Genomic DNA, 16,807 nt, shown 5'->3' on the forward strand with positions numbered 1-16,807 from the left:
GTGTGTGTGTGTGTGTGTGTGTGTGTGTGTTAAAATTTTCAATCCAGTCTACGCGCACCCTTCGTCTTTCAAAGTAACACAAATTTAAACTTCCAAGTCATATTGTAGGGCAAGTTTCTCAACCGATGAATAAATTACCGATTCTCCTCTGAAAACATCCTAAGTTCGAGCGCAACAAAACACCCTTTGAGGCTCGCCGGTACTCACCTCTGATCGTCGCTCCCTCCACCGTCACCTCCGGCACGTCGGACGCCCGCACGTCTTGGTAGGCTGCGGGAGGCCAGACGGAGGAGTGAGTGCAGGAGAGGCAGGCATTAACCCGGTAACAGCGACGGGCCAAATTTGTGGCATTACCATGTAGCAGCGACGGGCCACATTTTTGCCATGATATAAACCCCCCAAAATAGATGATGCATAAACTGATCACAAATGCGTTGATATATATTATGAAATGGTTTGCGTGAGTGATGATTTTGACTCATTTTTCTCGCTTAGAGGGGCCTTTAAGAAACATGATCCCTGCAGCTACCGGGTTAACGAGAGTATTAGAAACAGGGGCGGTATTACCTAGCTCCACCATCTTGTGCACCCGCGGAAGGTTCACCCACAGCTGCAGGCCCGTGTTGTCCCCCTCCGAGGCGGGCATCTCGGAGTGCACGACGCCGCGACCCGCCCGCAGCGACTGGGTGAACGAAATAGTCTAGAAAAGAGTCGTATTACAAGACATTTCATAGCGCAAGAACACTAATTTGACAAGGCTTTCGTAGGAGTTGTGGGCATTTTCAGGAGTAGTTTTATGAGCCTGGTGGCAGTGTGACCCTTCCTCTGTACCATGAACCTGAAAAAACACTCATTAGAAGCCGACTGACCCCCTCTTTGACCTTTAGAAATAGGTGATGTGAGAGGCGAGTGTCTTATAATACCAACCGATATGACTTCACCCCCCCTCCCCCATACACACACACACACACACACACACACACACACACACACACACACACACACACACACACACACACACACACACACACACACACTGGCGCACATACACACACACACACAAAAAAAGACACACCTAAGACGACCACCCCACACCTCCCCCATACACTTACACACACACTCACACAGACAAGAAAAAAAGACAATGAAACAGACAGACAACACAGACACACACACACAAACACACCTACATAAAAATAACCCCGTTTTTTTCAGTAGGTAACGGTAATTTTACAGCATGCCATGGCTTGGTATTTAGTGTGAAGCAGCAGTATTAGTGATCTACATTCCCTGTACATTATTTTATTTATTTTTTGTTCATTTATCTATTTATCTATATTTATCTGTTTACATTTATTTTAGTTTAGTTTAGTTTGCCTCTGAATTATCTGCACGAATCTGACAAAAGTATTATTTTTACTATTTTTCTTTACTTATTGTCTCAGAATCGTCTCCACGTGCCTCATAATAATAACGAATCTGACAATAGTATTATTTTTACTATTTTTATTTACTTATTGTCTCAGAATCGTCTCCACGTGCCTCATAATAATAACGAGCGTCACCCACCTGCAGGTCTCCCTGGTGGATGACTCCCTCGTGGCCGCCGGAGTCCTGGTGCCGGAAGCTTCCCTTGAGCATGTAGGTGATGGTCTGGATGCCGCGGTGGGGGTGCTCAGGGAAGCCCGCGGGGTGGCGCACCGAAAACTCGTCCAGCAGCAGGAACGGGTCGAGGCGGCGGAGCTGTGGAGGCGACGATGAAGGAATTAGTAATGTGCTAATGTTCATTATGATATGTTTACAGTAATTAGTGTCTTCTCCATAGTGATTAGCTGGGTTCCATCTTCGCGTGGAATAGAGACGTACGTTATATTTTTGTTTATATTACTTTGTGTCTGATTCTTCCTTGTACTACACCTGAGTTGAAATACAGCTAAGACCTCCCTTTGTTCAGGCGGCGGTGGAGGGGCGTGCTGTGGCCTTGTGATGGCGTTATTACAATTGCTAATGTCTGATTATCATTGTGTGAGCGTGATCTGAATTACAACACTAAGGCATTCCTGTGTCCAGGGTACGAGAACGGCGATGAGCATCCTGCCATTGTCTGGTACTCCTGTCTTGTAAGTCGATAAGAATCTATTATAGACGAATGTCCTAATAAGTGTACAGGTAAGGAAGAAACTACCAGAGATCCATCACGCAAGACTATTAAGAAAGAAGATACAACGGACACACAGCGAGTATAAGCTAAATACAAACAGGATGCAAAAATATTGTCTTCTAAAAAAGAGAGGTTCGGTAATATACTAAGACATAAATATAATCACCAAAGTGTACTACATTTCTTTAAATTGCAAGATCAGGAATCATACCGACATACAAAGCAGAGGCTTGGATATTACACACAAAAAAAAATACTCCAGTCAACAGAACCGAGATAATCGAGATCAATCCTCCAGAAATTGACCTCTCTTTCGGCCACCTCTTATGATTCTTTTTTGTAGGAGCAGCGAGTACCGGGCTTTTTTTAATAGTTTCATTATTTGTGCCCTTGAGCTGTCCCCTTTGCTGTAAAAAAAAATCGTAGTGACAAAGGTTGAAGAATAAAAAAAAAAGGTTCTAGTTCACGAGCGGCAACAGTTTCCGATGGTTTGGACGTGGGCGGTGTGTGAAACAAAGAAGAATGATAAAGCTGTACCTCCGCTGGGCTGAGAAAGGGAGGAGATCAATAACCAGGCCACGAAAAGGTATGGTAATGACTGAAGGGAACCATTGCAGACATTGCCAACTGAAAGATGAAGGGCTATTACACTGGGCAAATTTTTCGTGGATCTTCAGTCAAACCACGATTTCCGCTAGCGTGGTTCTCATTTGTTTCGTGTTATTGCTGCTGATGATGATGGTGAGTAATACCGTCGTCCTTCAGTGAAATCTACCGTAGCTTTGGAAGATCGTGGACACGTCAGAAAACCACGGAAATATGAGAACCACGCCAGCGGAGATCGTGGTTTGACTGAAGATCCACGGAAAATTTGCCCAGTTTTTTTCTGATGAGAGCGATTTAGTTCCGTGGATTAACTCAACAAAACTTTTCGATAAACCTGAAGCATAGAAAACAAGCATCACCGCCAGTGTATGAAAGCAAAGCGGTTAGTGAAGTTTATCTTATCTCTCTCTCTCTCTCTCTCTCTCTCTCTCTCTCTCCTCTCTCTCTCTCTCTCTCTCTCTCTCTCTCTCTCTCTCTCTCTCTCTCTCTCTCTCTCTCTCTCTCTCTCTATCTCTCTCTCACTCTCTCTCCGAGGAACAATGGCATCTCCCTCTCTCTCTCTCTCTCTCTCTCTCTCGTGTTGCTCCGGTAATGTCAAGCGTCGCCTTACCTCCTTCCTGCCCACGCTCCGCTTCACCCTCGCGCCGCGCCCCTCCCCCTGCTCCACCGATGCCACGACCTTCTCTACCTCCCGCTCCATCGCTTGCATTCCCGCCGCCTCGGGCTCGGTGCGGCGTGGGGCGGGACAGGCGTCAGGCGTCAAGGTGGTCAAGGGCACTGGAAGGGGTGAGGATTGAGAAGGGACTGCTGCTTGAATCCTTACAATGAAATGACCTTCGTGCTAGGAACTGGGTGCATTTATTAATATATCTCTTAGATTGCGTATGTTTTCCCTAAAGAAATTACCTCATGTCCATTATTAGGTAACAGACTAAATTATTGAATGTTTTTAATATATAGAATCTTAAGCATCCTAATTACATGCAATCATTTGTCCTGGTTACATAGTACAATCATGCGTTATCCTGATGTCAAAGGTCTGAGTAAAAACCTGAAACAAAACGTTAATAAACAGTGGGGCAGCAAAACGTGATCAAAGATTGTGAGGACGATCAGGAAGGCGAGACGCTCACAGTTGTTAGGAAGGAACAAAAGAGATCTAAAAAAAACGTCTATTATAAAACCGTTCAATATTAGCCACAACGATGATTATAACTTCTTAGACAAAAAAAAGGGATTACGTGGGAATGTAAATACTGAGAACGGCCTCTAACTAATGACACGATTCTCCACCACTAAGACTGCCACGGCTTGCAACAGATAACAGACAGACAGATAAGAAGGTTGCAGCAGAGAGAGAGAGAGAGGAGTGGGAATAGGTCATTGGAGATAAATAATTACGGAATGATTGATTGAATGAAGCACACAACCAACCCCACCACTGTCCCTTTATTGCTGGCACGACTACTCCTAAGCTACCCAGGCCACATTGCATTATAAGCGTCCTCGTGAGCGTCCTTCACAACACTGTTCCCATGGTGATAAGAGACGTCGATATTGATAGAAAAGGGATCGGTACCCGGATGTTCCTGGTTGGAGTGCTTGTCTCGTGTCCATAAGGTCACGTGAGGGAGTCCCCTTCGTACAGACGCACACTGCTCTTGTTTTGTGTCTGCTGAACCAGTTATATTACAATGACTGACTGTAGTGAGTGAACAGTTTGAGGCCTTCGACGCTCACCACAACCCTTACATAACCTTGGTGTCGCGTCCTACGATGATTTCACCTTGATCTTCAAATCCACATGCCAGTCACTGCCCCATGAATGAAAGTTTTAAGGTAAAACTACAAATGTATAAGCACACAGTTTGTCAGGTATAGTAGTGAATGGCCTTACCTTGAACAGATAATTAGGATAAAGACGGAGCTGTGGAGAACGTAACCTTCCCGCTAAAACTGAGCGTGCGTTCCGTTGCAGCCGACTCCCGTGTGTCTGTGTGTGCGAGTGATCCTCATACTCACGGTGACGCAGCACTTGGCGGGAGGGCTGGAAGGGGCGGCATGCCTGCAGGGTGGACACCATTCTATTATGTCAAGGAAGGCCTTGATTCTATCCGTTTATGGTCCCCCACTGCCCCCCAAAGTTGCTCGGAGGCTCAACGTTCGGCGAGTACACCGACCCGCCCTCAAACGAAAGTTATTCCATTCCTGTCGATGCTCACCGAGTAGTCTCCTTGATGCTCACGCCCGCTTCGTTTAGTTAATAATTCACGGGGGATTCGTGAGGGAAGAGAAGCCTCCTTCTAAATCGGGTGGGGGTGGGTGGGTCGAGGGCGGACACAATCCATGTCAGGGTTGAAAGAGAGCGTTTCCCGAGTATTTGGTATTTACAATACATTTAACTAGATGACTCATCGTAGAAGGTTGTTAGGTTTGGTTAGATTTATGGAAATCAATGACAGTGCATCCGTAGTGCAGTGGATAGCTCTCTTAGCTACGAATCCGTGAGTCTGGGTTCGAATCCCAGCCTGGGCAGTCCACCCAGCTGTTCATCCTCACTGCCGGGAAGCTGAACTGCGGTAACCCGAATAATGCACTTGCCTTGTGTCCCGGAGTAAAGGGTTCTCACCCACCACAGGCTGAAGGGCCAATGGGACGATGAGCACTAAGGCCACTCGCAGATAAAGCGTATGCCCGAACTTATAACCTTTCTACGTAAATCATCGGACGAGTCCCTCGGCCTCCCACCCCCCGTGAATGATCAACGAGCGTATTCGGCAGCATTGGCTGGAAGCGTGGTGTATCCTGGATACTTCCCAGCCAGCCACACATCCGAACGTTGAGCCTCCGCGTGGCGTGCGGGCCGGTGGCTTACGTACCATGACGCCGATGAACAGGTGTCCAGTATGACTGAGGGAATGACTAGGGAACCCGATTGTCTGTCGCCCTTTGTGACGACAACGGCAGGGAAGTTCAGTGAGGTCAAAAATAGGTGAGGTCCGGCAGCCTTCGCTTATTCATCAGGCTGAGTGATTATAAATGTATTAACGTTAATGTGTGTGTGTGTGTGTGTGTGTGTGTGTGTGTGTGTGTGTGTGTGTGTCATAACAGGATTGAATAAAGTTGTAATTAATGATTTATAGAACTGAAAATCTTACTTTGAAATCATGAAAAAACATACGTATTACTTAGAGTATACAAAAATAAGTAGGAACACCTAATGATCTATAGAGGTAGGTCAGCGGCTGAGGGGCGGCAGTTCAGCGCCTGCACAGTAACTCCTGAAGGATTTATTTTCTTAACCCGTCCTTGAGGCGATATTATAATATTATATACACACCTTATGCAGCTTATTAAGAGACCAAAGAAATATAATTAATCAATCAAAAGGTCGACAATCGTTTCCGAAGGGATAGCTTTAAATACGATTAACTAAGGTGTGTTAATTAACAAAGGTGAGACTTCTAAGGATAGTGTTACTGTAGTGGAAGAACAGAAGTTACTGAAGAGTAGGCCACCTATCCAAATGTTTTAGAAATCCATATCGATTTCATACCATTCGGGCACTTCAGCAATTTGTCAGGGACCTTCTTTGTTGTCTATCTGTAACAATAAACAATCAATCAATCAATCCAGTAATTCGGAAACTACTCCTTGGCGCGTAGTCCATTTCGAAAATACCAAAGTTCGGGTTTCGGGTTCGAGATAATAACGACTGCTTCATAAATCGGCCAAATCTATCATTCAGAGCGCTGCCACGGTGGAGGGGAGACGTGATTAGCTCCCAATCCTTGCTTAATCCTGTGGTGGCTAGGAGTGGCTGAACGATGGACTGTCACGGCACTCCTTTGTTTGGTGGGTATATGTTATCAACTTTATATGGGTAACTGTGATTGTTATTGTTATTGACGTGTGTGGTTTTATCGAGAATTCATTTAAGTTTACAATGCTTGAATTATCACATTACTAGACCACTTACTGAGTTACTTATTACTTGTTTATTAATTACGTCATTGGTTAGATGGTTTTATTAAGAATTCATTTAAGAGTACAATAAATCCGAGTTACTTATCACATTACTATGCTGCCACTTACCGAATTACTCGTTAGTGGTTACTCATTACTGACGTGGGTAAGTCTTAGGAATAGCGGCTCCTAGCGGGTGGTAATTTCTAGCACGTACGACGGGGTATTGATAAGCGGACAGGCGTGGTTATGTCACAAGGGGTGTATTTTTCCGCGCGGGCTCTTCCCTTTCTTCACCCCGGAGCTCGCAGTCTCATCGCCCATCGACTTGGAAGAAATCGTTAGGCCACTGGCCAGCGCGGAAAAATACACCCCCTTCACCAAACACACCACCTGTCCATCGTCAAACAATGTTCGTACGCGTCATGTATGATAAATAACGACAACAATCAGTAGTTAGTGGTATTTCTTCTTCCTGAGAGGTGTGTTAGTGTGTTCTGACAAAAGCCAACAACAAAGTGAAGTAGTGGGCCCTGCCCTGGCGTGCGTGCCACCAGCCCTATGTATGTTATTATGGTGGTATGGTGGTATGCAAATTGTAGTAATGCTGCCCTGATGCTTTTTCTTTCTTTATAATAATGGTACATTAGAAATGGTAGCGTTTTGATACTAGTTTACTGTTGTCAGTACTGCATGAAGTGTGATTTCCACCTCCATTATTTATTCAATTAATCACTGCAGGAACATCTCAGAAAATTCATTCTTCATATTGCATACAACTAGCTAAATTTAATATATAATTTGTGAAAGGCTTCTGGCAAGGATTTTTTGCCAACCTGAGATTCACTATTCTTGAAGGTCTGGTTAAGTGATGGCAACAGTTAGGATGAGGGATAAATATACTGCCAGGTTGGTTCATTTGAGTTTTCTGTATCTAGCATCAATGAAGTGCTGGAGAGGTTTAGAATAATCATGTATGCAAGTGTGGTGGTGCCATGATCATGTTGAGAGGAAAGGCAGGACACAAGTAGTGGAGAGTTACTTTAGGGATGTTGGAATTAGAAAAAGGAATGGCCAGCAAAGGACAGAGACTAGAAACAAAAAGAGGACTGCTTGAGTGTGATATAAACTGCACATGCAGGAGCAAGTGATTGATGGGAATGACAGGAGTGAAAGTTTTGAGAAATTTGTCTTGACAGCAATTTTGTTCAGTTTCTTTTTGAGTTTGGAGATATCATTAAACTTTTTTAAGTAGTTTCTGCATTTAGGAAAACTAGTGAATGCACAAGTTGGTCATTTTCACAGAGTGGTCTTTCCTTTACTAAGTTAAGTGCTTGTTCTCCTTCACATGCACCATTTTTCTTTGTGGAGATTATAACTTCTCACACTACATCTGTGGGAGTCGGGCTGCCTGATAATGAATATGAAAGTTCAGCAGCAAGGAGAGAGATAACAAAAAGTTTTGTAGTAAGCATATTATACAAAAAATTATTTAACATATTTACAGTTTCAAGCAGAACTACACTGCTACGAATTCGATCACTTATGAGTTTCCATGATTAACCCGGTAGCAGCTACGGGCCAAATTTGTGGCTTTACCGTGTAGCAGCGCAGGCCAAATTTGTGCCAAGATTTTAACCCCCCAAAATAAATGATACATAAACTGATCAAATGCTTTGATATATATTATGAAATGGTTTGTGTGAGTGATGATTTTTTCTTCTTTTTCTCGCTTAGAGGGACCATTAAGAAACATGATCCCTGCTGCTACCGGGTTAAGAACATTACCACAGCAAATGACTTTAATAAGTCTATTCATTTCATCATGGCGATTATTTAACAACAATTTTCCAGTGTAGTTGACATTTTTTCTTGACATTAAGGATAAGATGTTTAATATTCCAAGAATTTGTAATAGATATAGCAGTAAGCCATCCATTGTTTTGAGAGAACAGTCTTGCCATAATGTGGCATAAAGGTCTTGTATTATTAATATGGCAAAAACAAACTAAGCAAGAGCAACAGGAGGTTTCTCCTTTTCGTTCTCTGGTTCTGCAGTCGCATCCTGAAGTGTATCATCATAGAGTGGAGGCAGTTCCTCTTCCTCCACCTCCTGTAGTTTATAGGTTCTGTGGGTGGGCTGTCTTGGTGGCATCCATTCGGGAATTATCTTGTCATGAATGCGCCACAAGCCGTAGGTGTTGGCCACATGCTTCTCAAACACAACATATTCCAGGACATCTCGCGCCACCACCTCCGAACCATGCAGCAGGCGTCCAAAACGGTCATACACTGCCAAGGTCTACAAAAGGAGGAGATCAAAGGAAACTTGGCATTAAAACTAATCAAAAACTGGTATGGTAATTATATATATTTATATAATTTAAATCATTAGATATTTTACTCTTGATATAACACTTAAACCATTAAATACGGTATATTTAATTTTATTTAGTATTTATTTAAATCATGATTTAAATCACTTGATTGAAATCAAAACAACCCTGCATCCAGGTTACCACATTTTACCTTCCTCAGATACCCATTTATCAACCAGCCCAAAGGGGAAGATTAACAGCTGGGTGGGCTGGGCACCAACTACCTGGACCAGGATTGAACCTGGACCTGCAGATTCACGGCTAAGTGTGCTAACCACAGAAGTTTGCATATATAAAATCTACTATGGGTTTCAGAGACAGTGTTCCCTCATTTTTTGGAAATAATTCTGTAACAAAATGTTGAATTAGGTTCATATTCTGTCAAAGATCGTTTCAAATCTCTTGCTAATTTTTGTCACCATTTATTAACAAAAATAAATAATTAAGGCACTTCCCTTCAATACGTAACAAAATTCAGAGTCGAGGAGCTGCCCTCCAGCACGAACAAATCGTGACGTTGCTGCACCCCATAGTTACCTTCCATCTCTCTGATAGACAATACCACAGCTCCTGCCACTGTCAGCATTACTGTATTTATCCAGTGTAATCAAGATACCATAAGGATATTTAGGAAAAGTGAGCCTACCATTGTGTACACAAGACATTGTTGCATATCATGAACCTAAACATTAGATCAATCAATCAATTGGTTCTCTATCCCATAAAACCACTTCACTAACCTTGGCCGTTCTTTGGGTTACAGCACTTGTATGATAAAGATGGTTGAAAAGATAAAATTGGACTGCTGTAAGCCTCCTTCAACCAACCTAAGTGCCAATACAGTGTGCACCCTATGATAAAGGTTAATGTATTTTATGAGGTAGATTTAATAGTGCAGGTCTACCCCCTACTAAAAAATTACCCACTATAGTCTGTTCTACAAGAGCTGGCGGTGATTTTCCTTCAGGGTGGACTCGCGGGCTTGGCATCATTGCTTGAGTGACGGTGTCTGCGCCCCTCATTGGCTGTTGTCTGCTAGATCTAAGCTGCCACAATTTTGTTTGCCATGACACAGCCTGCTCTCTCTTAAAATCAACACTATTGGTATATAAATGTAGTTATTCTTATAATCGCTCTTCCTTATGGCTATTTATTAGTTTATTACCCACAAACAATAGAAACATTTCAGGATTAATGATAGGACGGACGATGAAAGAAAAGAGAAGGTTCTTGCCTTAGGCCAATGTTTATGTTATGGCTACGTAGCATCACTACACATTATTACTAAGCCAGGCCTAAAAATATACCAAGAAATCTTACAATAAATTAGTTAATTAACAAATGACATTGTGTAGACTGTAGCCTTGCACCTTGTAGTAGTAAAAAGTATTAAAAAAGAGTCTAGCCTGAAGTTACTTCAGTCGCTGGATATTGTCCGTTTACGTGCAGCTCCGACTTAGTTTTGTTATGAATGTCATTTCAGATTTATTTATAACAGTTCAAAAGGCACATATTTATCAATAAAAATATTATTGCATTAGTTTTTATCAGTGCAATCTGTTACTGCTCAAAAAGGGTTTTGGAAGGAATACAAAGTCAATTTTATGCGCGGTGGAACAAGTTACGAATTTACCAATGAGCGCGCAGTACCACCCAAGCATGATGCCAAGTCATCGAGTCCACCCTTGAAAGCTTAGGCCTGCCAGGTCTGGCGGAACCGACTATAGTACTATATATGACTTGTAACTACAGCTACATTCAAACATTGGGTGTGCTCCATACCTGCTTGTTGTGGAAGCGGACAGTGACTTGGGCAAAGATATTTTCCTTGGTGATGATACTTGTGCAGCGGACATGAACTACTCTTGGTGGCTCCAGTGACCCCAAAAACTGCCAGCGCATGGTCTTGCACTTAGTCTCATGGGTGACCAGTGGGAAGGCTCGCTCTGTCACACACTCATGTAGCTTGTCTGTGTCCTCCCTGCAAGGATTATGTTAATAGTTACTGGAATTTCTTAGACAATGCCAAAAATATTCTTATGCAGGAAAATAATTTCCCTTTATATAGAGAGAAAAAAGGTGGTGGGTGAGTGGTAGCGTGCCGGCATCGTGTTCGGGAGATCCAGGAGGGACGTCGGTTTGAATCCTGGCCGGTACAGAGCTGGGATTTTTCTGTCACCGCCGAGTGGCCTAAGATTACCCACATGCTGCCCTGAAGACCACCTATCAACCCGGACTCTAGATAACCTCTCCAAGGAAAGGCTCAAAGATGAGCTCCGTGGGGCAGTATGAGCCAATGCAAGATGGCGCCACTATAAACACTCGCCTGCGCCACAACGGGCTGGGCCGACCATCAGGACCCACCAGTGAGGAAGCCTAACAGCGCAATAGGCTGCGATGTAAAAAAATAAATTAATAAATAAATAAAAAATGTTAATTAGGGGTAGTGTTTTCTAAATAAGCCAAAGTAGATAAAAACAACTACCAAGAACCTTATGCACTCAGACCTTTAAATATTTAAGGTTCTAATTTTTACAAGATGAAAGTGTAAAGTAAATACCTGATTTTTCCATTATAAGAAGACCAATTGCCTTAGCTGCTGAAAACATTCATATAATCAAAGAATATTAAAGCCCGGAACATTTGTGACTGGTTAATCTTTAGATATAATGGTTACCAATTATCACCACCGAAACAGTTGATTCATCATTTTATGGACCCGAAACTATGTAATTCAGCTTCCTGATATAAATTTGTTATAAAAGATCAAATTTAAAGATAGCTACTATATATTTACCACTTTTCTCATAACAGTCCTTACCATTTCCAAGTCATCTCACCCAACCTTAACATGATCAACTTTACTACAGTCACCGTACACTAAACTGACTCTGAATCCCGTCCCCTCTTCCATTGCTGTGGGAGCTGATTGGCTGGATGAAAGGAGGTTGAAGTTAGGAGTCAATGTTACCTTGGAGCGAGGGTGAGAGAGTGGGCAGGGCTTCTGGACCAACTTAGTGTACACTGACTATAGCATAATGAATGTCACTTACGCTGCTAAAGCCTTGTGAGTGGCAATATAAATCTCCTGTGCCTCCTCTGTAAACAGCTTGGGGTCAAACTCGTCATCAAACTGCCTGATTTTCCTCACCGACATCATGGACTTGCCTTTCTTCTCCAAAAACTGGACTGTTTGCTTGGCTCCCTGTGATGGATGGACTTCAGATTATAAGGTGCTTTGACAATGGAGAATTCAGTACACTTTATCACATTTAGAAAATATCAAAATAACTTAATCTCCACAGAAGAAACCAGTGAATGCAGGTAACTCACCGCAGCAGAGAGTGTGGAGACCTTCCCGTCACCCTCCGGAGGCACGTAGGGCTCAAAGGTGGAGGTGGTGCTGCTCACATAAATGGGACGCTCCTGCCACGGTCGCACTGGCTTGATGCCCTTCTCCTTCATCTGTGGCATGGCAGTGATTAGGCTGCTTTCCTTAAACTGAACCTAATATACATACATACATACATACAAACACACATATGCATGCACAAAACACCTGTGGTAAGTCTTTCAAAATCCAATAGATTTAATTTGAAAATTTAATGACAAATATATTCACAATTTTTTTAAATACCAAGATTGCACACCTACATGTATGATATAACAGAGCTAGACTACAGGTGGCAAATTTCTGATTAGTTTCTCAATGATATGTGCACACACACACACACACATGACCTGACCTCACCGCCATCTGAAAAGACCGCACCTTCCCCCCCCTCTCGGCACCACCACACTGCACTCCCTCCACCGCCCCTCCTCTCCCACCCCAAGCTCCATCGCCCCAACCTTCCCAAACATATCAGACCCCCATTCCCCATTCCCCTTCTTTTTGTCCTTGTTCCATTTGCGAAGAAAAATTGTATTTGTAACGTGTAAATTTTCAGCCTGACGGCAGTTGCAACTAAATAAACCGTTTATTATTATTATTATTATTATTATTATTATTATTATTATTATTATTATTATTATTATTATTATGAAGACAGATTGAAGGAGATGGGCTTGACAACACTGATAAATAAGTTTGATAAGGTGGACAGAGATGATCTCTTCTTAACTACGAGAATGCAGGGGCTGAGAGGACATAGGAAGAAACTTAATAAAGGAACCTGTTTGAGTGACTTAAAAAACTATAGTTTTCCACATAAAAGTGTTAACACATGGAACAGCTTGCGGGAAGAAGTGGTGGTGATGAACAGTGTCCAACAAATGAAGGAAAGGCTGGATGAATGTAGATATGGAGACGGGACTATTAGAGCTTAGCGGTAGACTACAAATAAGTAAATACACACACGAGTTCTGGCTCTTGACGCGACTAACAAAGCTGTGCAGCAACAGCAGTGGTTGACACACATGAACACACAAAAAATTATCAATTATAATGATAAATAAAAAATCACTAACCTTGGCTCTCATCTCCTCTGGTGTCATGGTATCAGTATCAAACTTTTCATTGGGGTCTGGTAAGTCAACTTTGATGAACTGAAAATGAACACATAAACACTGTTATCTGAACTTGAGAAATAACAAAACACTTAATTGAAATGCTTTAACCTCCTACAGCTATTTGTGGCCTGTTACATTACCCTTGTACAGCATGAAACAAGACTTAAGAATGTCTTATTCAAATACTGTATTGAAAACATTATTTATGGTCTTGCAATAGAAAAGACCTGTCAAGTATTACTAAAATATAATTTTATTGTAGCTTAAAACCTAATTCACGAAGAGAAAGATTGCAGAAAGTCTATTGAACCATGAAAAGGGAAATTATGAAGAACTACAGAAATTTTTCAAAGTTAAGTGGAAACAAGTACTGGAAGGAGATGTAGACATTCAACACATGAAATTTTGTGAAATTTATGAGGTAGGAGTATTACAGCACAATCCTCACCAGAGGGAGAAAGTGAAATGCTTCAGTAATCATTGTGCAAAAGACACTCCCAAAAAAACACCAACAATGGATACAATATAGGAGGCACAGCAATGAACATGCACATCAGAGGTATAAAGAGGCAAAAGAACATAAATAAATACATTGGGATCAGAATGGATGCATAAATAAATTCTGAAAAAGATAGTGTAAAGATAAAAGCAAGGTTTAATTATCCCCAAATCATTTAGTTATATATAAAGGAAAAGATTGGAGATAAGATACAACGTATAATACACAAAGCTATACTAAGGGAGAAGGAAGAGTAACCTCATCAGTATTTACCAAAGACTGGCTTCAACCTTTTAAACTCTGATGCAATGTTGCTTCTGTTTCTATCGTCTATCAATATTTTCATGTTGACTGTTCTATTGAATTTGATGCTGCATACCTCCACCCCTCCATCAACTTTATTGCACACTACCTTCTACTCTAGCTCTCCCCTATGCTGTCCAAATTCCTATTGCATGAGTATTTCCAGTATTTCCTCCTTCCTCTAGCACATCCTTGAGAGGGGAGCTTCCTCAAACAAATTTGTTTTATTTTTGACTCTTCAACTGTTATTGTAGGAAGCAGCACGATAGCAGGCTTTCTGTGTGTTTGTGTCATTCTTGAGCTGCTTATGTCCAAAACATACAACAAACAGGGTCAAAGAAAAATGATCAAATAGTTTAATAAGATGATCTAACAACTCAATCCAGTAAAAGCACAATTAGGTAAGAGCACACACACCTAAAATGCAAAAAACACACCTTTAATTTCCGATCCCGTTTGAACTTTTCTGTATAATGTTTCTTCTTGGAGCCAAAGAATGGCTTGAAATACTTGTAGTTGGGGTCTCTGTACACGTGGCAGGACCTGACAAGTGGTGCCAGGGCTGGAGTTGATATGGTGGGCGATGCTGCTAGGAGAGCTAGTGACCCAGGGTGAGGTTGTACACTAGACAAAGTCTGAGGGAGAGAAAGAGTGAGTGTGGTAAATGACACATTTTTTTATGGTAATGAGTGAAGATCAAAAGTTGAACAAAAACAATTAAAATAATAAGATATGATGCTTCTGTAAGGAGTGTCAGGGATGTTTAGTGTGAATATGAGGAGTAAGACAAAGGTACTAACTAATTAATGGGGAGTATGTGCCCAAGGGCGCATTGCTTCACTCACTTGCCACCTATACTCCTGAGCAAACTTCCATACAGCCACCTTACCCATTCTGTCCTTCATGGCAGGATTGGCTGACTTGTCCTAGCTATGAGTTATGTGGGCATAGGTTTGAAAACGGTGGGAAAGTTTTTGGAAAAATAGCACGCAACAGGGAAAGTTTCCAGGAATTTTCATCGCTGGGGAATTTTGGGAATTTTGAAATTTTTCAAACATGTGTATTTGTATTAACAAACAAACAAATTTTGGTTAATATAATTATTAATTAAAAATTTTCAAGCATCAAAAATTGTATTTCCAATAGGTTAGGTCAAGTTTAAGGAACTTTAGTCTGTCTCATTAGTAAGGAAGCATATATGAATTTTCTGAGTCAAGACCTATAGTAACTGTTTGGGGTTTTGTTAGGTTAGTAGGTTAAGTTTAGGGTCTCTTCAAACACATGATTGCCAGCACCTTATGGTATAAATCAACAAAGAATGACCTTACTTTGTTGTATACAATGTCTCATTAGTAAGGAAACATATACGAACTTTCTGAGTCAAGACCTATAGTAACTGTTTGGGGTTTTGTTAGGTTAGGTTAAGTTTAGGGTCTCTTCAAACACATGATTGCCAGCACCTTATGGTATAAATCAACAAAGAATGACCTCACTTTGTTGCATAGAAAGTCTCATTAGTAAGGTGCATGGAGGATTATTTCAAGGTGCTAACCATTATGCTGTAGGCGGCCCTGGCAGCGGAGCGGGGCCTGAAACCTCGTCAACGGTACACAGGAATAAAGAATAAAGTAACAAATGTCTCGCTTGTGTCTGCTGCTAACATAAATAAAACCTCCTTACAGTGTCACAGGGAGGCACAGAGCTGAGAAAGGTAATTAGGTAAACACACACAGGTGACAGACAGGCCGGTGCAGGTGTGTGCCTCTGTGCCGCCCCATTCAGGCACGCAGCAGAGGTCCACTATATGATTCTGTAAAGCATGTTGGCGCCATTATGGTTCAACAGAATGCACAAACGAAGGTCACTTACATAGAGGGATAGCTGGGATATCCTGGAGGTGAGCCGCGCCGCCGCCATCCTCTCCTCTTCTTCTTCTTCTTTTGACCAGATATTCCTCCTCCAGTCCTCCTCCTCCTTCTTTTGACCTTTTCTTTCTTCCTCTTCCTCTTCTTTACACCTGCACTGAGCTGTTTTACTGTTTAATTTACTGACAGATTTGCTTTTCTATTAGTTCCTTTTTTTACTCCCATTCTTTTCCATAAATTTTCAAGATTTTCTCTCCTCTTATAAGAAGCGATACAAAAACCTATATAAGTGAAGGAGGACCTATATATAAGTGAAGTGAAGACCTAATTAAGTGAAGAAGTGGTCTTAAGTGAAGAAGTGAGGACCTAATTAAGTGAAGTGAGGACCTAAATTAAGAAGATGAAGTGTTGAGAAAGAGGACCTAAGAAGCGGTCAAAAGAAGTGATGAGAAGGGGGACCTAAGAAGAAGAAGTGAGGACCTAAGAAGAAGAAGTGAGGACCTAAGAAGATGAGGTG

The 16,807-nt window shown here is 41.9% G+C and overlaps 2 protein-coding genes and 2 long non-coding RNA genes across 6 annotated transcripts in view; 2 read left to right on the plus strand and 2 right to left on the minus strand.

Annotated features, from left to right (window-relative positions):
* Window positions 1–1,707, plus strand: part of LOC126986622 (uncharacterized) — a 25,893-nt gene extending 24,186 nt beyond the window's left edge. Inside the window, exon 2 of the long non-coding RNA XR_007739841.1 lies at window positions 1,576–1,707. This is a non-coding gene — a long non-coding RNA (uncharacterized LOC126986622). The remainder of the gene's footprint in view (window positions 1–1,575) is intronic.
* The window catches only part of LOC126986618 (uncharacterized), a 6,873-nt gene extending 1,867 nt beyond the window's left edge, over window positions 1–5,006 (minus strand). Inside the window, exons 1-5 of one of the 3 annotated variants that reach the window (XM_050842890.1) lie at window positions 4,790–5,000; window positions 3,378–3,544; window positions 1,570–1,743; window positions 568–682; window positions 208–270 (exon numbers count right to left, since the gene is read on the minus strand). In XM_050842890.1, coding sequence (XP_050698847.1) covers window positions 208–270; window positions 568–682; window positions 1,570–1,743; window positions 3,378–3,544; window positions 4,790–4,850 — 580 coding nt within the window. In that variant the 5' untranslated portion in view covers window positions 4,851–5,000. Of the gene's footprint in view, window positions 1–207; window positions 271–567; window positions 683–1,569; window positions 1,744–3,377; window positions 3,545–4,664 lie in introns of all 3 variants that reach the window. The other 2 variants (XM_050842892.1, XM_050842891.1) reach the window with 2 other exon arrangements.
* Window positions 5,007–6,485: 1,479 nt separating this feature from the next.
* On the plus strand, window positions 6,486–9,818 carry LOC126986627 (uncharacterized). The gene is made up of 3 exons (XR_007739842.1): window positions 6,486–6,622; window positions 8,970–9,088; window positions 9,272–9,818. It is a non-coding gene; the product is annotated as an uncharacterized LOC126986627 (long non-coding RNA).
* On the minus strand, window positions 8,439–16,453 carry LOC126986625 (probable 39S ribosomal protein L45, mitochondrial). Its single transcript, XM_050842899.1, has 7 exons — window positions 16,295–16,453; window positions 14,863–15,060; window positions 13,582–13,659; window positions 12,445–12,576; window positions 12,165–12,316; window positions 10,894–11,092; window positions 8,439–9,035 (listed from the first exon to the last, which is right to left on the minus strand). Exons 1-7 carry the CDS (start codon window positions 16,340–16,342, stop codon window positions 8,742–8,744), a joined length of 1,101 nt encoding a protein of 366 aa, XP_050698856.1. The 5' UTR covers window positions 16,343–16,453; the 3' UTR covers window positions 8,439–8,741.
* Between the last annotated feature and the right edge of the window lie 354 nt (window positions 16,454–16,807).

The sequence above is a fragment of the Eriocheir sinensis genome, chromosome 62, assembly GCF_024679095.1.
Source record: "Eriocheir sinensis breed Jianghai 21 chromosome 62, ASM2467909v1, whole genome shotgun sequence".
NCBI lineage: Eukaryota > Metazoa > Arthropoda > Malacostraca > Decapoda > Varunidae > Eriocheir > Eriocheir sinensis.

Excerpts from the sequence above, each read along its gene's own strand:
- LOC126986625 (XM_050842899.1), bottom strand. The coding sequence starts at position 16,342 with ATGGCGGCGGCGCGGCTCACCTCCAGGATATCCCAGCTATCCCTCTAT. Across the intron at positions 12,577-13,581 it reads CAGAGGAGATGAGAGCCAAG|ATGAAGGAGAAGGGCATCAA; the intron begins GTTAGTGATTTT and ends GCCATGCCACAG. Across the intron at positions 11,093-12,164 it reads ACTCACAAGGCTTTAGCAGC|GGAGGACACAGACAAGCTAC; the intron begins GTAAGTGACATT and ends TAATCCTTGCAG.